At 43.8% G+C, this 24,358-nt stretch overlaps 1 protein-coding gene across 1 annotated transcript; it reads right to left on the minus strand.

Moving 5' to 3' along the window:
• Positions 1-258: 258 nt before the first annotated feature.
• Positions 259-24,229, minus strand: RASIP1 (Ras interacting protein 1). The gene is made up of 12 exons (XM_039335020.1): positions 24,098-24,229; positions 21,563-21,717; positions 17,656-18,233; positions 15,028-15,398; positions 12,793-13,440; positions 11,467-11,504; positions 9,283-9,434; positions 8,731-8,846; positions 8,398-8,638; positions 6,431-6,603; positions 4,207-4,354; positions 259-1,182 (listed from the first exon to the last, which is right to left on the minus strand). The coding sequence occupies exons 2-12, from the start codon at positions 21,694-21,696 to the stop codon at positions 983-985; spliced, it is 2,799 nt and encodes a 932-aa protein (XP_039190954.1). The 5' UTR covers positions 21,697-21,717; positions 24,098-24,229; the 3' UTR covers positions 259-982.
• Positions 24,230-24,358: the final 129 nt, after the last annotated feature.

Genomic DNA, 24,358 nt, shown 5'->3' on the forward strand with positions numbered 1-24,358 from the left:
TATCCTTGGTGCAAAACACTCGTACCAAGGGCTTGCTATGATTGCTTTGCCAGGAGCTTCATTTGACATCCAGAGAGGGGAGGGGCATGAGCTCATAGGTCTTCCCCAAGCTCGGATTTCAGAGATTAATTCCAGGCACAGCCGTGAAACTGATGCTATTGACAAAGATAGCACACTTGTGGTCTGGGACAATGGAAAAGAGGCACGTCCCAGCGATAGCAAACCTCTACCAAAGAAATCAAAGAACAGCACACTGAATTTTTACATTAAATGTTTTACATTTTACAAAATGTTTCACGTTAAGTACAGACAGCCCCATCAGACCCAAGTCAACATACTTTCGGGGAGTGTTTCTCAACCTTGGCAACTTTAAGACGTATGGACTTTTACTCTCAGCTGGCTGGGGAATTCTGGGAATTAAAGTCCACACATCTTAAAGTTGCCGAGGTTGAGAAACACTGCCCTAGAGAGCCTGAAGTAGCCAGAATACACTTTTTCTAGTTATCCTGCTTCCTACACTTCTGCCTTCTGGATAACATATGCCATCGCTATATGCCATCCTAAAATACGTGATTTATTCGTTTCAGATAATCATTTTATTGCAAAGAAAAAAAGAATACATAGTTTGCTACAAACTGTATTACCTGAGGCCAAAAATAATAACCCAGTGTTGAGGTGAGTCCCCTTTCAAAGACATGTCCAGATTGTTTCTTGAAGTCAGCACCTGCCACCAGATGGCATGGCTGCAAAGTTGGAACAGAAGCCAAAGAATTTATTCTTTCTGACCTTGGATACCAGGGCAACCTCTGATCTTCCCAGACCATTCTGCTTGCAAAGAAATAAGAGCTATTTCAGGTGATTCTGCATTTCCCAGAATTGGATCGAGGTTTTCTAATATCCAGCCTGACCCAACAGAGTCTGTTGTGAAAAGAGCTTCTCGAGGTCAAAGCACCATCTTGAATGTTGGCACTGGTGCCTCTTTTCATTGGCTGGGATCCAGCCCATATACTGCTCTCTGATTGGCTGGGAGAGATTCACGCTCCAACTCCCAAAGAAAACGGCGCAAGCGCACCAGTTGGCGATGCAGAGTGTCATCTAGCACGGGCTCTGACAGACGCAAGCGGAAGCCATCACATGGAAGAATAAGGGGTGGATGGTCGGTGAAACTCTCAAATATATCACCTGAGGAAATAAAAATTATGAAAAGAGAGCAGTTGATGGTTATCTATTTAGCATATGGTGATGTTACATTAGCCAGGAGAATAGTATAGAATAGTAGTTTGGCTGCCTAAGACTGCTAGCCCTGTTCGGTTCATGCTTGTGCACTTTCCAAAATGTGCCTGAGGGGTGAGCTATTGTGCATGAGAAGAAAGACCAGGAGCTTTCCTGGAACATCATTCAGAACTATCTCCACCAAAGCCAGCTTGCAAAGCGGTATCACAATGGGAAGGTTTAGCACCAGCAGCGTTCTTACCATCTGCACAGAGCCAGCTCTTCTTCCCACCAAGTGGTACCTTTTTATCTACTCGCATATAAGATGCTTTAGACCTACTCGGTGGGCAGAAGGTGAGGCGAGTGAAGGAGCTCACCTGCCACACAAGGCTAGGACTTGAACCGCTGGAGCAAAGGCCATTTCCAGCATCATTAAGCCACTGGACCACCACACCTCAAGTGGATGGTCAGGTTTTCCTAGAGGAGAACCATTAAATTGTGACTATTATCTTACTCTTTAGTTCAAAAGAGTAAGATAATAGCTTCTTTCAAATATTATTAGCATAAGAGTTTGTACACCCGACTTGATTTTGTACACTCGACCCCAGTTTTACACATAAGGCATAGGAGATAAGAAAGGAAGAGGAAAGACATTAAATCCAACACCAGCATTATAGGCTTTGTCATGATCTGCTGTACCAAAACAGAAGCACCATGACTGAATTGGTGTTGACGAGATGATAATTTGAGAGGGTTGATTTTGCACTGAAGGCAATGGAATTATCCTGTTTCTTTTCTTAACATTTTTCATGTCTCTGTCCTGGGTTGATTTTAATGTCCACATCCCAGTTTATATATTTTGGGGGTGAAAGAATGCCATAGGAAGAGAAAGATCCAGATTAGAACTGAATGAAAAGGGAGATATGGATGCAGAAGAAAGCTTCACCTGATGAATTGCTAGCTGGCACAGGCTGCCCAGTCATCCTGGGTCAGATTGAATCTGAGCCAGCATAACGTTTGTTAGCCCCATTGCCAGTTCCTGTCCTGTTCCTAGTCATTGATGAATGGTGCTGTCCTCAGTAGAGACTGTGCTTCTCATAGGAAAGGATTATTTTCCCCTCCAGGTTTGCTGATAGCTTCTTTCAACCAGCAGAGAAAACATCTACCATCAAAGAAGAGCGTGGGCCTGGTTTTAGCCACCCTAGCTTGGTCGGTTTACCTCTTTCCTAACACCCTAGCTGAGCATCTCCAAGATGAATAGTCTGACACATGGAAAGGCTGCTCTTGGAATTTTAATTTTTTTTATATTTGCAATTGTTTTCATATTTATGTAAAAACATATTTTTATATACAGCAGCCTAGAGGTGAAGATGCTTGCCTCTCACTTGGAAGGTTGAAAGTTCATTCTTAGGCAGTGACAGATGTTTCTCTATCAGGGTGTAAAGAGAAAACACCTGTTGAGAACGCGGCATAGGCGTCAGGAAGGGCATCTGGCCAGTAAACACTCAGCTCCATTCAGTCATCCTGACTCCACCCTGAATCAAAGGATTACAGCAGGCATGTCAAACTCGTGACGTCACGTGACATTGTGCGACGTATCGGAGCTTTTTCGCCATTGCCGGCAATGGTGTGGGCGTGGCTCCGGTATGATGAAACTGGCAGTTTGACACCCCTGGATTACAGGGTCACAAAAATTGTTTTTATACTTATATTTTTACTACATTGTAAGCCGTCCAGTTGCTTTGGATAGTGAGATGGGGGGGCATATAACTTTAATAATAAATTAAGATATATATGGGGCAGAAATAGTCCTGGAGAGAAGGGAGGCAGGCCAGGCCTTGTTAGTATAACTAGCTAAGTTTTACAAAGGGGATCTGAAACTACCACATTGCTGAGCAAGCAGGTTTCCTCCTTCAGCTACAAGGGCTGGGAAATGCTTAAAGCAGACAAATATTTGAAAGCTGGGCAATAGTCAGCTCAGGTTCTCTCCGTATTTTCCAGTTACAGCAGGAAAATAATGGGGGTGCCACATCTGAACGAAAAGATACATTTCAGTGTACTGTTCTAGATGAATAATGAAAAATAGACTGTCTTCTTCCCAAGATAAAATACTGAAGCTCCACTCTGCTCTCGTCTGCCTTGGTAGAAGCTTGAAGAAAAGATGAAGATGATGTCAAAAGCAGGGAAAGAGAGATGTGGCAGGACTGAAAGGAGCTCAGAAAACAAAGCACTAATGAAGAAGGTAAAGGCGCTCCCAAAACACCCCTTTGATCCTATTTAGAATCGGCCACCTCTAAGAGAATGGATGACAGATTTTATAGACTTTGAGACTGTGGGGGCTTAAGGAGGAAAATATTTTTATACTGGCATTTTATAATGGTAATTTCAGCTGCTTTACTTATGGACTGGGGTAAGAATAAGGAAATGCCATGAGATCAAGGGGGGAAATTGATCTTATTGGGGTGTGATCTTGTCCTGGTTAAGAACATATGGCAGTGATGGCAAACCTTTTAAAGACTGAGCGCCCAAACTGCAACCCAAAACCCACTTATCCATCGTCGAGTGCCAGGTGGATGTGGCCCATTGGCTGGGTGTTGCCAATTGGGTGGGCGTGGCCAATTAGGTGGGCATGGCTGCAGTGGTAATGGCAGACTGGATGGGACTAAAAAGTTCAATCAATGAATTCCAACTTTGCAAGATCTTTTTTTTCCCCGCGAGAAGTTGAAATTGCCTGATTGAACCCTTTTTTTTTTTTTTTTTTTTTGCACATGGCGGCAGAGGCCTAAAGCGAAAAGGTTTTATAAAACCCAGCTGAAGGCCTAGGACTGAGGCGATGGCACACGTGCCCACAGAGAGGGCTCTGAGTGCCGCCTCTGGCACCCGTGCCATAGGTTTGTCACCACTAACATATGGAATAAAGGCCAGAGAAACCCCTGTTAAGTCTCCAAAAATTGGCAAACAACTTATAGACTTGACACTAAAATGCTCATGTACTTTGTGCCATCTCGTCTCGCTCCTTGTCAGGTGGGTTCCAGCATTCAGGAGATGCACGGCCTGGCCCCAGCTGGTAATTTCTGAGCACATGTTGGAGCTGGGCTGGTGTTAGCGCTGGATAATCATTTCTTAGGCGGGACCAGGATGCCTGTATATTGATAGAACACAACATATTTTAAAAAATTGTAATGGCCCTTATGGCAGTCCTCTAAACCTGATTTGTTCTCAGTAGAATGTTTAATTGCATCCAACACCCCTAATAGCATTGTTTCAGAGGAAGAAGGCAGAATTATCCCCCCCCCCACGGACATTTTTTTAAAGAAATGGCTGGTCAATAGTTCGACATTATAGATTCATAGATTGAATTTGTTTATAAATAAAAACAGCTTGGGAGGGGGAAGGCCCATTTCCTTTATCTTGATACTAAATATTGGCAGGAGCATTATTTTTTAAAACACAGATGTTGACCGAAAAGGTTGTAACCAACTGAAGTTACTGATTACATGACATTAAAAACAAAGTGATAGATTTATTTGATCTCCTAGTGTAAGCTCTACACACAGAGGGATAGTGGTATAGGGTTTCCTGCCTGAGCAGGGGGTTGGACTAGATGGCCTCCAAGGTCCCTTCCAACTTTATCATCATTATTATTAGTGTTACTAAAGAATGGGTTCAGAAAAATAAGTGACACCTATTTTAATATTTACTACTTATTAATCAGGACACCCTGTCCTGCTAGACTCAGGGAGAGCATAGGTGGCACCATGCTCAATAGTAGTAACTGTGAGAGGGACCTCGGAGTCCTAGTAGACAATCACTTAAATATGAGCCAGCAGTGTGCTGCAGCTGCCAAAAAGGCCAACACAGTGCTAGGCTGCATTAACAGAGGGATAGAATCAAGATCACGTGAAGTATTAATACCACTCTTTAATGCCTTGGTAAGGCCACACTTGGAATACTGCATCCAGTTTTGGTCACCACTATGTAAAAAAGATGTTGAGACTCTAGAACGAGTACAGAGAAGAGCAACAAAGATGATTAGGGGACTGGAGGCTAAAACATATAAGGAACGGTTGCTAGAATTGGGTATGTCTAGTTTAACGAAGAGAAGGACAAGGGGGGACATGATAGCAGTATTCCAATATCTCAGGGGCTGCCATAAAGAAGAGGGAATTAAGCTATTTTCCAAAGCACCTGAAGGCAGGACAAGAAGCAACGGGTGGAAACTAATCAAGGAGAGAAGCAACCTAGCACTAAGGAGAAACTTCCTGACAGTTAGAACAATTAATCAGTGGAACAGCTTGCCTCCAGAAGCAGTAAATGCTCCAACACTGGAAGTTTTTAAGAAGAGACTGGACAGCCATTTGTCCGAAATGGTGTAGGGTTTCCTGCCCGAGCAGGGGGTTGGACTAGATGACCTCCAAGGTCCCTTCCAACTTTACTACTATTACTACTATATAATAACAATCCCACACACATCTGAAGTTGTTACTACTGTGACAGTTTTTTGGATTGGCCTTTAATATGTAGAAATACGTATTGAAGAAAATGGAGATTCTCAGGACAGACTTGGGTAGAACTGCAGAAAAACACTGCTGTGTTGGTTAAGTCCTTGGCTGCTGTATTTGCATATAAAGTGGGGCAAAAACACTTGTAATTTAATATTTTCTTTAGAGGTATCGGATCTTACATAAAATACTATCAGGACCTGATAGTAAGTAGTCCTACAGATGGTTCTTGACTTATGACCCCAGTTTGGTCATAAGTCTTCTGGTGCTAAGTAGGATGACTGTTAAGTGAGTTAGGTCCAATTTTATGATCTTTTTTGCTGCAATTGTTAAATGAATCATATAGTTGTTAAGCAAATCTGGCTTCCCACACTGAATTTGCTTGTCAGAAGCACGCTGGGAAAGACAAATGTTCATCACATGACCCTGGAATGCTTCAACTGTCATAAATACATGCCAGTTGCCAAGCACCCAACTATTAATCATGTGGGGGGAACGCTGTGAAGGTCGTAAGAGTGAGGATCAGTTGTAAATCGCTTTTTTCAGCACCGTTGTGACTTTGAATGGTCACTAGATGGTGATAAGCCGGGAACCACATGTAGTGAGCTGTCCCCACATCAGAATTGTCCCTGAATGGGAACAAAGACATGGAGGTGAGCTGCTGCCCCTCAAGCCCATTGGTGGAGAGGAGGGGGGATGTGAACCGGCTCCTTCACCTGAAGCAAGCTGCTTTTGGGCACGCACAACAGGTTGGCTGTGTTGCTGAGCTTGCGGAAGAATTCTGTGGCAATGTCCCCCAGGCCAACTCCTTGCAGCCAGTCCAGGACGAGGTCCAGGTTGGTTCGGATCTGCACCGCCTTGGCCCACTGGAAGAGAGACTGGGAGCCACCTGGAAATGGGGGGGGGGGTGGGAGGCAAGGAGGAAGAGGTGGTAAGCCTGACTGACATCCCTGGCTTTCCTGCCAAGTAGCTTAGCCCCAGCGTACCCCACCCCCACCACGTCTGGAGGAGGGAGCCGCCCCTGGAAGCCAGGCTTGTTTCCTGCTGCGTCCGAGGGCAGCCCTGAACTTTGGGACAGGCAGGAAATAGCCAGTTTCCACCAGAGACCAGAAGAAAAAATAGGAGGAAACAGCAGCTGCTGGGGTGGTGGAGGCTGGGTAGCAGGGAGAGGCGGAATGGGATTATTTCTTTTCACTGCTCAGGAGCAAAACACAGAAGTGGAAGAGTTCTGGATTTCTCACATCTCCCTGAAGACAGAAAGGGGTTCTTGTTTCATTTGGTCTCGTTAATACAAGCAAAAATCCTTCACTGCCTAAAATATTCACTCAAAATCCAAATTCTTTCTTTCTTTCTTTCTTTCTTTCTTTCTTTCTTTCTTTCTTTCTTTCTTTCTTTCTTTCTTTCTTTCTTTCTTTCTTCTTTCTTTCTTTCTTTCTTTCTTTCTTTCTTATTTATTTTCTTTCTTCTTTTTCCCTCCCCTCTACATTAGCAATTTTTTAAAAAGCACCTCAAAAGCAATTATAAATTCCTGAAATTACTTGACAGTTCAACTGAAGGCCTGGTAGTTGCAGAGCATGGTGAGACTGACTAATGCAAATCTGGGGCCTTGGGACCAGCAGACACAGCCCATCTGGTTAGTTTATCATGGTCCATTTCCTTCACAGAACTCTCAGGCTCCTAATTCTTACAAGTTTCTAGTTTCTTACACTCTTACTTGATTCCTTTCCTTCCAATGCACAAAAGCCAGATGAACACTTTCCGTAAATTCCCTCTCCTAACAAAAAAACCCTCTTGTTTTAGTCATCCTTTTCTTCCTCTTGCTCCATCATTTTCAGCCATCCTGATATTTCCATTTGTATCATCCTTTGCTACCCTGTATGTCTTAAACTGCTCACAAGCACAAGAAATGCAACCTGTTTTAGTGTTCAAAAATTGCCCTTTTTACATCAAGCCTTAGGATAGTTTTGGCTTCTATGCTCAACATCAAAAGCTTTTCTACAAATAAACCAATCTTCTTCCTCTATCTTTGCTCCTTTTCTTTCCCATGCAGAAAGTTGAATGACAATTTACTTGAGGCAGAGTCCTTCCTCTTACGCAGTGCAAAAACCCAGGAGGGTTTTTAGGAGGCAAATGCAGATGGGTGCATCTGTTTGTCTTCAGATGCGAAGTACCGCCTAGCCCAGTGGTGGTGAACCTATGGCACGAGTGCCAGAGGCGGCATGCAGAGCCCTCTCTGTGGGCACATGCACCGTTGCCCCAGTCCTAGGCCTTCAGCTGGGTTTTATAAAACGTTTTCGTTTTAGGCCTCCGCTGCCGTGTGCAAAAGGAAAAAAAAAGGTTCAATCAATCAGTCAATTTCAACTTCTCACGGGAAATTTTTTTTGCAAAATTGGAATTGATTGATTGAACTTTTTAGTCTCACCCAGTCTGCCGTTACCACCACACCCACACCCAGCCAATGGGCCACACCCACATGGCACCTGATGATGCATAAGTGGGTTTTGGGTCTCTAAAAGGTTCTCCATCACTGGCCTAGCCCTATGTTACAGAAGTGAACCTTTCTAGTTTTCTTCCACAAAATAATGAAGTGTTTTTTTTTCTGCTTATCCACCTTCAATTCTTTCAAATTGGTGTCCCTTTCCCCACTTCCCTGGAAAACATCTGCATATTGTTCCTGGCCCACCTCTTTCCATGATGGTGTTGAAGAGCGAAGCATTGGAGAAGAAGAAGAGGTATCCAAAGGTCTGCGAAACAAGGTCAGGGTGCAAGTCACAGTCACGGGTGAGTTCAAGTGTTGCCTGGTAGATGGCCAGGGTCCCTCGGATTCCCTCCGGCATGTTGCTCAGCTCAGGCACATGCGACAGGTCAGTGGTGGCTGTGAAGGGGTTACTGTCTAGCAAGACAGGAAGGGCTGAGTATAGAGTCTGCCGGATGAAGAAAGAATTAGACACTGAGACTACTAGAAAAAGGGAAGGGTCAGAAGGTCAGGCTTGATCCTTGCGGACTGCTTGCTCACCTTAGTGAGGTAGTACACAGATTGCTGGAACGTAGACATGATGACTTCATCTAAGACAGCCATGGCTTCATCACAAGTCTCCAGGTCACTGGAGAGCAATGCATTGTGTGCAACTCCTGCAGAGGGTTTGAGAACATTGTGTAATATTACAGAGAGGCAATAGCTCTACCAAGAATTGTTCTGCCATGGAAACTAGGAATGTATGGAACATTTTCAAATTGCACTGCAAGGTGTAATAGATTCTTTGGGGAAAACTATGCGTATTCAACTGATATCAAGCTGTATTAGTTTGGTAGAACATCCTTAAAGTTCTGGGCTACGTATGCAGAAGCTATGATTCCCTTTGTTGAGCGTCTTTTCTAGAGAAAGTGGTAGCACTCAGCCCCCATTCTGTGACATCGCAATTATCTTTGAGTCAATAATATTTGTCTTGGAGAAATCAGGAAATCCTATTTCCTTGACCCCTCTGTTCTGGGATAAGTCTTTGAAAAAACAGTTGGCCTGGCCTTCAATCTTCCTTGACTACTAGAAAAAAGAAGATTCTTGGCTCACCTTCCAAATCCAGATCTTTCTCAATGTCTAGGACTCTTTTTTGCACTAAGTTGAGTAGCTCCATCGAATTAGCCATCCATAGCATGAGGGGGCGCAGGTCAGCTGCCACTTCCTCAATGCTGAGGTTTCCTGCTTCTCCTTTTTCTTGCTGGCTGCAAGGAACACCAGAGTGACAGAGATTAGCGTCAAGGGGTGGCGGAGGTTGAAGAAGTTCTCACCTGCCAGCAAGAGGCAGCTGATTTTTGGCAGGGATATTAAAACAACAACTGGACTGGATATTTTGCATTCAAGCCATTCTACACATTTTCAGAGTTCACGCCAAGTTCAGTCTTTCTTGATGATTGTGAACTTTTCTTCCAGAGGACAGAGGTGTGTGGTTTCTACTTGTGCGGTTGCAATTTGCCTTTCACACTGTTCATATTGCTACCACACAATAAGGCCTTTTTGTTGCATTCTTTGAGAAGTTCTGGATATTTTGTATAGCTTATCTGGGCAGGCACATATTCAGCACAGCCAATCTGCAATTGTTCTTATGAAATTGTTTGTCACAAGAGTGATCTTAGATATGCTGTGATTTTATAGCTTTGTTCAGTAATATCGTATATCAAAAAAGTTCCATTCTTCTCTAATTCCTGTAATTTCTCCCCTCCAGTGCTGGAGCAGATAGATAATGCAATTTTGTTTTCTTAAGGGGAAAAATCATACACAACTACTGATCTCTATAAAACCTGTTGTCTCTTGGTATTTGTTATGTATGACCTGGAAATGCTGTTGATTTGAAAATGGTTTAAATGAAGATTGTGTGAAAGTTGTCTAAGCTAAACGGGAGAAACTATTTTTTACAAGTAGGGGTGGAACTAAACAACAGAAGGATAGGAAGAAATAAATCAGGGGTATCTAACCTTGGCAACTTTAACACATGCGAACTTCAACTCCCAGAATTCCTCAGCCAGCAATTGAAGTCCACAGGTCTTAAAATTGTCAGGTTGGACACCTCTGAACTAAATTATTCACAAATGGGAAAAACGAAACCATACAAAGGTGTCCTGTTGACCTGGAAAACAATTTATTGTTTATCAATATTTCTGCATTTACTGTTAACCCAACTTGTATTTTTTTTTAAAACAAAGAAAAGTATTTATTATTGACCTCCCCCAACTTAAGGTCAGTTCTCATAATCTCCAGTCAAGTGCCAAAATGTCAGTGCTGGCTGGAACTGGTAGGAGTTACCTCCACCTATCTAGATGTCTGAAGATGGAGAAGGATAAATTGCATCACAGCATCCCAGAAGGCTGAGCAAGCAAACTGAACTTGATTGCTGAGCTTGCTCAAGTTTAGAAAGTCTGTCACTTCAACAGAGGTAGAAAAATGTCTACATTAGTGTTCCTCAACTCTGGCAACTTTAAGATGTGTGGACTTCAACTTCCAGAATTTCCCAACCAGTAACACAGTTTAAGTCCACACATCTTAAAATTATGAAGGTTGAGGATCCTTGGTTTAGATCAGGCGTAGGGAACCTTGGCTCTTTTATGACTTGTGGACTTCAATACCCAGAATTCCTAAACCAGCCTTGCTGACTCTGGGAGTTAAAGTCCACAAGTCATAAAAGAGCCAAGATTCCCTATCCCTGGTCTGGAGCAACACATCAGCTAAATCAGCTTCTGTTATCCTGTATCCTTCACAAAGCTAGGAATTCTGAAAGATATTATTTCAATAAATCTGGAGGGAAGGCTAACTTTAGTGAACTGAAAGTGATTATTATGCTCTTGGGCCATAGAAATATCTTCAGGCACAAACTTGTTGAAGTGTTTAAGATCATTATTTTGAAATAAGAACATTTCTCAATAGCTTGGAGTGTTGTCCAAGCCACTTTGGCCATCTCAAACTAATAGTAAGATCTTCCTAATATTCCACAAATAGATCTTGACTGGATGAGCAGATGAACCTTACTCTCCAGGAATGATAAAGCAGCATTTTTCATTGCTCTCAAGGGGTACAAGCAAATTTAAGCTGCTAGGAACCCAAAGCTCATCTCCCCAATAAAAGGAAATGACTAGAGGCTTCTCTGTTGTACCTCCCAAATCACTCAACATCTGTAGCTCAAAACAAACTACAGTACTGACCAAGCCTCATATTATGACTTGCCTTGGAAAACAGTCTTCTAGAGATTATTAATTTACTTACTTTTCTGGTTGTCGATCTCTGATTTCTTTGATCTTGCTCTAGGAAGAAGAATACGGAGAAAACGAAATTATTTAGGGAGGACCACATTCTTGGCCTCAAACCCTTTCCATACCTGATAGTCAGAAAGACTTCTACAGTTACTGGAGGATCGATGGGGGAAAAAGTATTTGTTATACTTACTTCATTTAAAGAGATCAAATATGGAGGTCAGACATGGAGTTTTTCCCTATAGGTTCTACACCTGTGTAATTCGACTCAACTATGGATGTAAAGATTTTATTTTACATTCATACGATTCTGTTTCTCTTCTGATTATTTTTAGAAAACAATCGAAAGCAAGAAAGGAAGAAGAACGCAGATTCATTTTTACTTTTTGTGTGGAGCCAGAAGAACAGCATCTTGCAATTAATCATTGAAAACCAGTTTTCTTACAGTACTCCTTTCTTGTATTTCCTTTTTTGAAGGAAACTAGTCATGCTGTCTTCCATTCCATGACAGAATGTCATAGCCATATAACAATGGATATAACATGACACAGACTATCTGGATTTGGATTAATGAGATTCAGAATACAGAAAAGAAAAGGTGGGGACTTGTACTTCTGAGGAGACTATTTGCAGCTCAGGGTTGAAATGAGGAACCCTTGGCGCTCTCTGAGCTTGGGTGTTTTCTTGCAGATGTTTCATGACCAAATTAGGTAATCAGTGCTAATAGGGAGTGGGATTTGCTCTGAGAGAGAGCCCTCATGTTAACACCATAATGATGGTTTAACATGTTTTTTTGCCATGGTTTTGAAGTGGAATCACCATGGTCATTAAGCGAACCTGCAGTCATTAAACAAATACTGCAGTCGTTAAGCAAACCAAGGGGTCAATATGGGTGCAAGAACCATAAATGACCATTTTTTGCAAAACCATTGTAAAATGTGGTCACATGCTGGTGGGATGCTGCAAACGGCCATAAATACAGCTGTGTTTCCAGGTGCCCGAAGATTATGTGACCACAGAGGTGACCCAATTGTCGTAACTTTGAATCAAGGTTATAAGTCCTCTTTTTTCTTGGTTGGTCATAACTTCCAATGGTCGCCAAGCGACTGGTCATAAGTTGAGAACCAGCTGTAATTAAATAAATCTAAAGGACAGCCTTCCGAAATAAAGGACTATCCTTTTTCATCAAGGATATAGGGCAGGGGTCTTCAAACTTGGCCCTTTTGTGACTTGTGCATGGCTGAGGAGTTGAAGTCCACAAGTCATAAAAGGATCAAGTTTGAAGGCCCCTGATATGGGGCATGATAGGACCCAAGCAAAGAAATAGAAAACCCTTTACCCAAACAGCTTCCTTCACCAGCTGAGCGATCCTGGCTATCAACCTGGGCAGATGCCCTGGCTCCAGCTCCCGAGCAGCGTGCTCCAGGCAGAGCCCAAAGAGGAAGGCGGGTCCCAGCCTGCAAGTGGATGTTTCCTGCAGCCTCACAATCTCAGCCAAAAGCGCCTCCTGTTCCTGGGGGCGGTAGCGGAGCTGAGGTTCTCGGCTCTTGAGATAGGCCCGGAATGCCTCCTGCCGCTCCTGCAGGGACCGGCCACAGGCCTGGCAAGCCAAGGCCCCCACCAGCCCTGGAGACACCCAGGCTTTGGGCAGCCAAGCTGGAGGAGCAGTGGCAGCTCGTGGATCTTTGTACATGAAGAGGAAGTACTGCCCCATGCCAAGCAAGTCTCCAGGAGCCAACTCCACCTGGCGATGGAGTGGGGCACCATTGTGGGTGATAGAGGCTCCCCGGAAAGGCCGCACCATGGCTGAACTCCGGGGCTGGCTGGGATCGGCGGGGGGCACCGAGGATACCACACAACAGTGCCGCGGCAAGATGTCGGGGGCATTCAGAAAGGTGTCCACAAAGCTTGATTGGTCTGGAGCTGGGCGACGTTCGGGGCGTCCAAAGATGTGGCGGCGACGTGTCATCACGTGGATGACAAACTCCTGCAGAAAGTGAGAAATGGAGCAGAGCAGTATGAGAAACTGGGAAGGGTGCAGTTTAGGTGAAAAGTGGTGGGATTCAGCCAGTTTGCACCAGTTCGGCAGAACTGGTAGCTAATCTTTTGTTGCCCAGGCCCAGAATAGACTTCCGGAAGTGGCATCCACACAGAGAACCAGTTGTTCACATATTTGAATCCCACCACTGGGTTACCTGGTTTAGATGTGAAAGCTCTGGAAAGGAAATGATTCCATTTAATTAACTCCTTGCAGGGACAAATGGAAATGTACAGTTTTCAAGGTTACATTTTCCTCCCTACTAGCAAGAAAGATCCCTTTCTGAAATCTGTGTGATTTTTACTTAGGTTTGCCAGCCTTTTGCCCAAAAGAAGATTCAAGATTTTTGCCTGTGATAATGGGGTGCTTTAAGTGTACGAACGCTCAGGGATTGGGGCATTTAAGTTGAGCACTAGCAACTGCACACAATTGGTTGAATTTGCATGACCCCTGGGCTAGGCAGTTCTGCACTGAGTAGTGCTTTGTGGTTCAGCATGTTGTCTTAGTGCAGTGGTTCTCAACCTTTTTAATGCCACGACCCCCAACCGGTCGTAAGTTGAGGACTATTCAACTGGTGCAGCACCGTTTGCAGAATGGGACTTTTGGCAGGCTCAGCAGGGCAGAGACAGCCTGGACAATTCCTATTGGCTTTTGAAAGCCAATAGAATTAGACTCTATTCAAGAGAGTCTATTCTATTGGCTTTCAAAAGCCAATAGAATAAAAGGGAGTAGCACAGCTAAGGAAAAGGGGGAAAAAAATGGCAGACTGTGTTGTTTGGCGACCCCCGTGAAATGGTCGTTCGACCCCAACTGGGGTCCCGACCCACAGGTTGAGAACCACTGTCTTAGTGTGTTTTTTGAATCCCAAGATTTTTATAGTGCTAAGGGAGGAAATCCCACCGGTTTTCTCTCTTTGGGAAAGTAATTTTTTTTTAAAAAATAGATAATTTGACAATGGACTGTGCTTTTATGGTATTAAAGTCAATTCTCTAAGGCTGACTCCCTCAATCTGCTTAATAAAAAGACTGGAGCCAAGAGGATGAGGAAGACTTTCCTGCTATTCAGCTATGGATTTGCTCTCCATTCCAATCTTGTCCCCTGAGCCTGGGCTACACAACATGACAATTTGAAATGATTAAATTCTGACTTTCCAGTTTCAGGAGAAGGAATGACTAGACCAGCTGAAAACCTGGCCAAAAAGCTGCACTCGAGTGTTTGTGAGTGTATCTGTGCGTATGGCATAGGACCAGGTGCTTCTCAGCCCCTTTAATGCTGTTAGCATCAATGTGGGTGTTAACAAAGACGTCAGGTGCAGTTGCTGGGTAGGAATTTCTAGTCCTTCTCTTCCCTAGCAGGCACTCTCTGGATGAATTAGAATTAAAATCTCATAATCCCCATTCAGCGTGTCTGAAAAGGATAAGAGCTGAAGTTCAGCTTTTCCAGAAGACATCCATTTGACGAAAGCTGTCTTAGCTTTTTCTCTCTCTGGGGTGCTCTGAAAAGCTGAACAAGTCCATCAGCGGAAGGTGAATTTACCTGTTTTTCGTTATAACCCAGTAACTGCAGGAAATAGGGATGTTCGGTTGGGGGCTGGATAAGGCATTGGGTAAGCTGCTCAAGGCTGGCCACATCCGTGGCCTCCTCTTCAGAGGCCGAAGGAGCCGGGTTGCCCTCAGCCTCTTCGGCTGCTTTGAGCCGTGATTCCTCCACTGGACCTCCTTCTGCCGGTTCACCGACTGCCATGCTCAGCACTCCTTTGCGGTCCTTGCGGCGCTTAGTGCTGAGGTTCATCTCGCTGATGCTGCGTCGGAGCGAGAGGTTGTCTGCTCTCTCCTTGGGACCCACGTGGCCCCCCGAGGCAGCCCGGGAGCGTCGTGATTGTTGCCGGCGTGACTGAGAGTTAATACCTACGAGAAACAGAGAGAGAAAGGACTGAAACCCAGAGAGGTGCAGAAGTTTGAGGCTAAATCCTCCCCAATCAGTTATGATGATAAAATGGGGTCAAAATTCAGAAAAGCTGACTTAATTATTTGTATTACTATTTTGGGGGGTATCTAGAAATATGTAGGTACGGTTAAGCCGAGCAAGGAAATAAATAAAAGGAACATGTCACTGCGTTAAGCACCTGTTCCCTTTGCACCGGTATGCAGGTAATCCTCGACTTAACATTTGTTTGGTGACTGTCAAAATTACAGCTGCCTTGAAAAAACTTATGACAGGTTCTCGCACTTAAAACCGTCACAACATCTCCATGGTCACATCAAAATATGGGTGCTTGGCAACCGCTTGTATTTATGATGGTTGGTTTTGAGGTCCTGGGGTCATGTGATCATCTTGTATTACCTTCACGGCCAGCTCCCAAAAAACAAAGTCAGTTGGGAAGCTGGATTTGCCTCATGACCGCACGATTCATTTAACTGCAGTGATTCACTTAACAATCATGGCACACAAGGTTGTAAAATGGATACTCTGATCCCAATTGTAGCCTTGCGTACTGAATAGGAGAACCTGTTCTCCATTCAAGGAGTTTCCATACTGCCATCCTCCCACTACTTTTTTGTGTCAATCAGTGTTTCTCAAATTTGGCAACTTTAAGATGTATGGACTTCAACTCCCAGAATTTTCCAGCCAGCATACTGACTGAGGAATTCTGGGAGTTGAAGTCTACACTTCTTCACATTCCTAAGGTTGAGAAACACTGGGATAGGTAAATGAAGCAATGGAAGAGAGCTTTGCTCCATTTGCCTGTGAGGAATGAGGGGAAAGAGAGAACGGATTAGCCTTGGACTTTGTATTTTGGACAGAGAGCTACAATTCAGATTTATCTGCTGTGGCTATAGAAGTAGTCCTCAACTTACAACCATTCACATAGTGACCATTCCAAGTTACAATGGTACTGAAAAAAAGTGATTTATGACCAGTTTTCACATTTAACAACTGTTGCAGCATCCCAATGGTCACCTGATCAAAATCCAGGTGCTTGGCAACTGGCATGGATTTATTTATATACTTAGAAAATTTATTTGCCGCCCATCTTGTACCCAATGACTCTATCTTGTACCCAGTTACACTATTGGGGGGGGAGGTCATGTGATCACCATTTATGACTTTCCCAGCCAACTTCCAACAAGCAAAGTCAATAGGGAAAGTTAGCTTAATGACCGGGTGATTCACTTAACATCCATAGTGATCTGCTTAACAAATGCGGCAAAACTTTGTAAAAGAGGACACATCCAGTGGTGGGATTCAGCCGGTTCACACCAGTTCGAAAGAACCGGTAGCTAATTTTTTGTTGCCCAGGCCCAGAACGGACTTCCAGAACCGGCATCCACATAGAGAACCAGTTGTTTACATATCTGAATCCCACCACTGGGCACATCTCACTTAACAACTGCCTTGCTTAACATCAGAAATTTTGGGCTGAGTTGTGGTAGTAAGTTGAAGACTACCTGTACGCTGAATTCAGAGAAGTTGTGCCAATGTTTATTTAGAAGAACGGAGACCACATGAATGAAAGCCAAAGGCCATTGAAAAACATGACATAGGACCAACCTCTGGGGTTGTAAATAACAGTTCTGGGAGACTCTTTTCTTAGTTACAAGAACAGCAGCTTTGGAACAGACTAAAGAGCTAATAATATCCAGCTAAATGGACTTGAGAAGACCTTCAACAAGAGCACAATGGGACAGTTACATCCTACCATCCCTTCCAACATCTGGGACTTTGAAATACACTAATTGAAGTTTCATTTTCAGCATTCTTGGCTAATTAATGGCTGTTAATAGGCGTGGATGTCCAACCAAATACCAAATCTTTTTGTGAAAACCTTCTAAACTCAAGTCTGTTGCATTACCTCCCATGCTCACGAATTCCACAAATTAATCATGCGCTGGGCAGAGAAAAGCCTTTTCTTTAATTAGCTGTAAAAATGTAGGGTTAATTTTAATTTATGGCTCTAGCTTTATATATTCTGTTTCGGTTTTAAATTTTGGTTGCTACCAGGGTGGAAAGTGGGATATAAATCAAGCATATAAATAAATTGCACATAAGGCCCAGGAAATGTGAACCCCTTCGAAAAACAAAAGCAAATGTCTGAAAAATTGATGCAGCTCATGAATCTGTGGAGTAGAAAAAAGCTGACCAGCATCGAAGAAGAGCACTCACCGCTTCCATCTTCATCCTCCCCTTCGACCATCCTTTCCACATCACATCGGCGCCGGATCTCAAAGCGACGAGTGCAACCGGTTTTGGGCTTCCACACGTCTTGCAGCACCAGAGGCCGTTCAGCGTCACCAACTGCCCGGAGGTACTGGGCCTGCCAGGAGCTATCCATGCCATGAACACTGCCCACAACATCACACAACACGTAGGCATCTTCGGCATTGGGTTGTGTCACCCCGTAGCGCTCCAGGGCCTCCCGCACCAGCTGGCGGGCAGTGGAGCGTGCGGTTGCCAGCACGCTCTTGTAATTGGCGCCCATGGAGATGTCTCCTCCATAGATTTTCAGGACTCCTGGCACTTCTCCCTGAGATGGGGGCTTGACTCGTTCTTCAGGCAGGGGGTCAATGAGATCAGCTAGTTTCTTCTCACTGGCCCAGCGGCCTCCTCCCCCACCAGTGGGCCCTCCCACCCCACCTCGCTGGAAGAGCGTTGAAAGCCTCTTGTGCCGTGCAGCCTTGTTCTTGGCTGGGCGCATCTCCACAGGTTCACTGCCACGACTGGCAGTGTCCGAGGACGTAGACCTGGGGGGAGAACAGACAGGATTGGCAGGGATAGATCCTAACCAATTCAGCTGGATTGAGATTCAAAGGAGAAAGATGGATTGATAAATTCTGAAGTTATTGGGGGCTTTGGGAAAATTGACATCTTTGGAATGGAATGGAATGGAACAGAACAACAGAGTTGGAAGGGACCTTGTCTTCTAGTCCAGGGGTCCCCAACCCCCAGTCCATGGACCGGTACCAGGTTGCGGCATGCCAGCAACTGGTCCGTACAAACAAGCAAAGCCCCATCTGTGGGATGCAGACAGCACACAAAACCATGCACTCTCCACGGAACTGGTCCCTGGTGCCCAAAAGGTTGGAGACCTCTGTTCTAGTCCAACCCTCTGCTCAGGCAGGAAACCTTATACCATTTCAGACAAATGGCTGTCCAATCTCTTCTTAAAAATTTGGAGTATTCACAGCTTCTGGAGACAGGTTGTTCCATGGTTAATTGTTCTCACTGATAGGAAATTTCTTTTTAGTTCTAGGTTGCTTTTCTCCTTGATTAGTTTCCATCCATGGCTTCTTGTCCTGCTCTGAGGTGCTTTGCAGAATAGCTTGACACCCTCTTCTTTGTGGCACCCCCTGAGATATTGGAACACTACTATCATGTCACCCCTCATCCTTCTCTTCATTAAACTAGACATACCCAATTCTGTTCTTTATATGTTTTAGCCTCCAGTCCCCTGATCATCTTTGTTGCATTTTTTATTTCAATCTATGAGAGAACCAGAAGCTCATGGAAATTTATTTTGTTTTATTTATAGAATTTATACGCCACCCATCTCTCTATTAAACAATTCTGAGATGAGCACTTTTATAAGACAAAAACGATATATATATATATATATATATATATATATATATATATATATATATATATATATATATATATATATATATATATTGCCTCTTGTCCAAACAGGCTGATACAGACTACTGAGCCAAAACATGCCTCTTACTTGAGATAATCATCTCAACACGTAGTTTTCACCAGGTGCTACATTTTTAAACCTTTAGGATTCCAGGAGCATGACAGAAAGTGCTGTTTTTTGTACCAATTACTTCACGTTGTCGTCATTTAGAGCATTTCTCAACCTCAGCATCTGTTAAGATGTGCAAACTTCAACCCCCAGAACTGATCTGTAGGAAATTTCTCCATAAAGCCAAATCTGTGTGATGGCAATTCTAAGGACTGATAAGCAGGGAAAAAGATGGCATCAACCAACAGCTGGAACAGCCCTATTGGTATAGCTCAGGGGTAGGCAACCTTGGCTCTTTTATGACTCATGGACTTCAATTCCCAGAATTCTTGAGCCAAGGTTGCCTACCCCTGGTATAGCTGATTACCAATTAAACTATTTCCCCCATCTAGGAAAAATTGTGAGAAAGTTGGGCTAAATTCTAATTACAAGCAAGATGCCCCAAACAGGCAAGCCTAGACAGGGTTAAGGGTGGGATATAACTGAAAGGAGATGGGGAAATGGGAAGTTTCCTTGCAATGATACGTTTTTTTTATTTGCCTTGTATTACTTTGCCAAATCACAGGGAAATATAATTTCTACCCATCTGTTCAGCTGTCATCCTAGATCCTTGAATAAGGATCTTGCTTTGATCCTTGGGATTTATTTGCTTTGTCTGTTCAATGTTGCATGACTTCCTGGATAAATTAACTATTTTGAACATGCATTTGTTGTAGTACTTAATGATTCTGTTCCAAATCGGTGGCTCAGTGTCCACAATGGTTCTATAATTCTTCTGAACTGAATGAAAGAGGAAATGCAGATGAGAGTGAGGTGAAGATCAATAAGATATAGTACAGTGGTGGCAAGCCTATGGCATGGGTGCTAGAGGTGGCACTCAGAGCCCTCTCTGTGGGCATGCGCACCATCGCCCCAGCCCCGCCTCCCCCCATGGCCCCCTCTTCACCAGCAGCGCCCCCGGAGGAGAGTCACCTTCGAGCATGGCCCACGTGGAGCAGTGCAGCCAAGCACATGGCAGCTGGGCAGCAGGGACATGACTCCGCCCTTGTGTCCTGTCATGCGCAGGTAGAAGGCGTGGCTGCCATAGCACTGCTGGACTGCCTGGGTGATCTGCAGGCCATAGAGGCAGTGGATGGCCCTGCAGGTGGAGGCGAAGCTGGGGCAGAGTGGGCAGGGATGGGGGGCAGAGCAGGGGTGGGTGGTGGTGGTGGGGAGGGGCCGGTTTTGTGGTACTCGGTCTCTAAAAGGTTTGCCATCACTGATATAGTATATTATTCGACATACTAATAGCACGGAATGCACAGTAATCATTGCCAATTGATGCTGGGGAACATAATTATGCAACGAGATGTGATAAAATGGGTTATTGTGATGTATATGCATATACATATACAAGTTATTGGCCAAGGTTTTTTTTTCCTTGTTCTAAAAATTCCAAGACTCAGTTTCTCAAAACTAATCTTGGGCTGTAATAGATGTAGCCCTCAATTTATAACCATTTGTTTAGTGACCACTCAAAATGATGGCACTAAAAAAAGTGACTTATGATTGTTGTAGCATCCCCCTGATCATGTGATCAGACTTTAGGTGCTTGGCAACTGGCATGCATTTATGACAATTGCAGCATTCTGGGGTCACCTGATTTTCACCATTTGCGACCTTCCCAGATGGCTTCCCAAAAGCGAAGCCAAAGTATAAAGCCAAATTCATTTAGTGACTTTATGATTTGCTTAATGACAGCAGCAAAAAAGGTCGTAAAATCAGGCATGACTCACTTAATGGAAGTTCTGGTTCCAGTTGTGGTGATAAGTTGAGGACCACCTGTACAATTTTTGCCTGAACTGATGCAATATCTTAAAGAAGACAAACACTGAAATTCATATGCACTGCTGTGAGTTGAAGGTCAGTTCAGATGACCTGACAGGATCTCTTCTAGGGTAGTAATTCTTGAATTTGACTGCAGCTCTTTTGACAGACACAGCTCAGTTGAAGCCAGTCTTTGTTTTGGCAATAAAACCTTTTGCCAGCATAATGGTGTATATTGCACTGGCTCCTAGCACTATCCCACATATTTCGCATCCGATGGATTAGGGTTAGGGTTCGTGATACTTTGAGGTGCTGACGGGCTGATCAACAGTCAATAGCACTTCTATCCCATCCTCCTTCTAAGAACCAACCCACTCCCACGTTTCAATGTTTACTAATAATCAAGCCTGGTATTGTCCTATGAACACATCTGTCCAGAGGAGATGGTGTTGCTATGAATTTTAGATATCACGACAGCTTAAAGGGGAAGCTCGGCAACGGTTCTCTTTGAATACCTACTTGACGGACCCCACGCTTGGCCACCTACGTCCCAACTTTGCAAAATGCTTCTTTGGTGAGTTGATCCACAGCCCAACAGGAAAGTGAAGTTTCCCAAAGCGGGGGCTCCCGTCTTTTCGCTCATCTGAGAACATGATCACAAGGACTTGGAACTACTGAAAGACACAAGAAAGGGAAGAGGAAGGAGGGGGGGAGGGAGAAACAAAGACAGAGAAATGCAATCTGTAAGACCAATTCCTGGTTGACATCCTTTGACCTGAACGGAGTGTCTTCTGTAATATTTGGGCACAGCTTCCCCAGCTGTTCTCACCCCTTGCAGTTATAGTTTCTTATTTTCTTTATATTTAAATCTTGGCTTCCTGAATGCGACTTGATACAAAGCAGAGCTGTGGGATATTAAGAGCATTGGTCATATATAGCACAATATTAACAGTTTTAATTTCTTTCTTAAAATAGTATGATGGGGTTTTTTTTGTGCTTTAATATAGAGAGGCCACGAACAAGGGAAGATATGTGGTAGGGCAGATGTGTGGATATTATCTGTGTATCACAATGACTAAAAAAAGGGAAGAGATACTATTATGGCATAGCCAGCCAGACATAAAATCTTGAATTTCACAGAGTTAAAGCTGATCTGGCTACACGACAAGTCCCAACTTCTCAGCTGGATTCCAATTTGAGTAGCAAGGTTGGTGAGTTGGTAATCTCCTATTAGGGTAGCTGATCTGGGCTGAAAACTCCAGATAATCACTATTTGACAGCAAAGAGTTACAAAAACTCTTTGACTTTTTGCTGCCACCTAATGATTGCCCACATTTCTGCAACCAGTTCTGGTAGCCCTATGGATATGAGTCTCTCTGCTCCTCTCTTACTTTGCCACCTCCAGCCTTGCTTGACTGGCTCCTGAGAGAGTAGTCATATCTCTCACTCTGCAAAGAGCACTCCTTTAAGGGTCTACTGGATGCCATTCTTTTATTTTAATCTAATTCTAGGTCTGTTTTAGATAAAGAAGCAAAAGAAGAGAGCGAGATGTGTTAGCACTGCTCACCAATACTTAGCACCTGGAAAACATTGGTCTCCAACATCGGACATATGAGCAAACTGGCCTTACACTTTTGCTAACCTATATATTTGAAACTTTGAACTACATTACCTGGCCTATTTTAATGATTTTAAACATTTTATTTAGAAAAGCAGGATGCAGATATAGTGGCATGTATGTATATATGTACCTATTTGCACAAAATTTGCACAGCCCTGCAATGGAACTGGAAAGACTTTGCTCTCCATTTCTTGTTTCAGTTTGGTTTGTCCTTACCTTCCTGTTTTATACTAGGTTGCCCTTCTCCAGCTTGGGGCATTTCAGTTATGTTGGATGATGACCAGAATTATCAGGCAGCTTGCTGTTGGCCATGTGGCCTGCTCATATATCTCTGGGCATTGTAATCCAATAAATCTTGTCAAATCTTGTAGCTTTTCAACATCTGCTCTAGATCTTCTCCTTGTCTAAAGCTTCCAGTTTCCAATTAGCTAATTTTTCATGAGCTGCAAAAGTCAGATCTAGACCAAAGAGGCAGTGAGAACAAATCCAGAACTTCCACGGTGGCTGAGTCACAGGCCTTGAATCAAACAGTTACGTCAACAGGAAAAGATGAGATAACCAGCTCTGGGGTCAGAGCAGCTGGGCCTCACCTCACATGAGCTGCTTAGTTCTTGGGAGATTGGAAATGATGGGGAAACCCTATGAGATGAAGCCATCTGGGGTCCTACCCTATCCAATGCTTCAATCGGACTCTAAAATGAAACTGTAAAATACAATTATTCCTAATTTAATCAACCGGTACTTGGTGCCTTTTCCTTTCTTCATAAAACTCTACTATTTAAGCACAGAACCCAGAGGTTTTGCTCTGCAATCACCAAAGTTTCTCAAAGTCCAAGACCAAAAATCAAGAGATATTCCAGTCATGCATTTCTTCCCATTTCCCCATCCTCTGGATAAAAAAAGGAAAACAAATAATGCAAAGGGTGGAGTATATTAACTGATTATCAGGATAACCCAGTTGGAAGGGACCTTGGAGGTCTTCTAGTCCAATTTACCACTCAGACTAGGTTTGCTGTCCACAATCGACTTTTTTTTCTCCCAATCAGCTTCTTCTACTTTATCAACTTTCCCCAAATATTGACTTGATGGAGAACATATTTTTGAAAAAAAGTAAAGAATTATGCAGAGAGACTGGATTTTTTAAATTGTTGACTGCATGGGGAAAGCCAATCTCCCACCTTCTGGGTTTGGTGAGAAGAAGGCAGTGGTGGAAAGAGACAGAACTAGAGGAAAAGAAATTTCAGTGCCAGACTTTATTATATTCCCTTTGAGATGTGGTGGGATAAATCAGGATTCATCCCCATCCACACCAGTCTCCCCCATTTTCCTACCTGTTTACTGTCCAAACCTGGTTTTGAAACTACAGTATAAAGGCTATGAAATTTTGCACTCAAACACCCAATTACACACCCATCAAAGACTAATGTGATTACCTGCTACAGAGGATGTCCCAGATGCTGTGTCCTCTGCATATCACTCCCTTTCAGGCATTCCATGGGCCAAGCTCCATCTTCTCTTCCCTTCGATCTCTGCTATGGTGTTCCTGTATATGCTGTGACTTAAATCCAGAATGACTGCACACGGATTTCCCGTGCCTCCGGTCATTCACACACAGGAGGTGGGGCAGGAAAAGGAGATGGGGGTGGGTGGGCAGGAAACTGGCTTGGAGCAAGGCCTCTCCCAAGAACTGGGGA

This window comes from Crotalus tigris, unplaced genomic scaffold (assembly GCF_016545835.1).
Source record: "Crotalus tigris isolate CLP2741 ecotype Arizona unplaced genomic scaffold, ASM1654583v1 scf7180000017639.5415321, whole genome shotgun sequence".
Lineage (NCBI taxonomy): Eukaryota > Metazoa > Chordata > Lepidosauria > Squamata > Viperidae > Crotalus > Crotalus tigris.

What these genes read in the sequence shown, in the direction of transcription:
- RASIP1 (XM_039335020.1), bottom strand. Translation starts at nt 21,696, where the DNA reads ATGTTCTCAGATGAGCGAAAAGACGGGAGCCCCCGCTTTGGGAAACTT. An exon ending in CCAAGCGTGGGGTCCGTCAA is followed by an intron (nt 18,234 to 21,562) that starts GTAGGTATTCAA and finishes TTCTCCCCCCAG; the next exon opens with GTCTACGTCCTCGGACACTG. An exon ending in TGGGTTATAACGAAAAACAG is followed by an intron (nt 13,441 to 15,027) that starts GTAAATTCACCT and finishes CACTTTCTGCAG; the next exon opens with GAGTTTGTCATCCACGTGAT.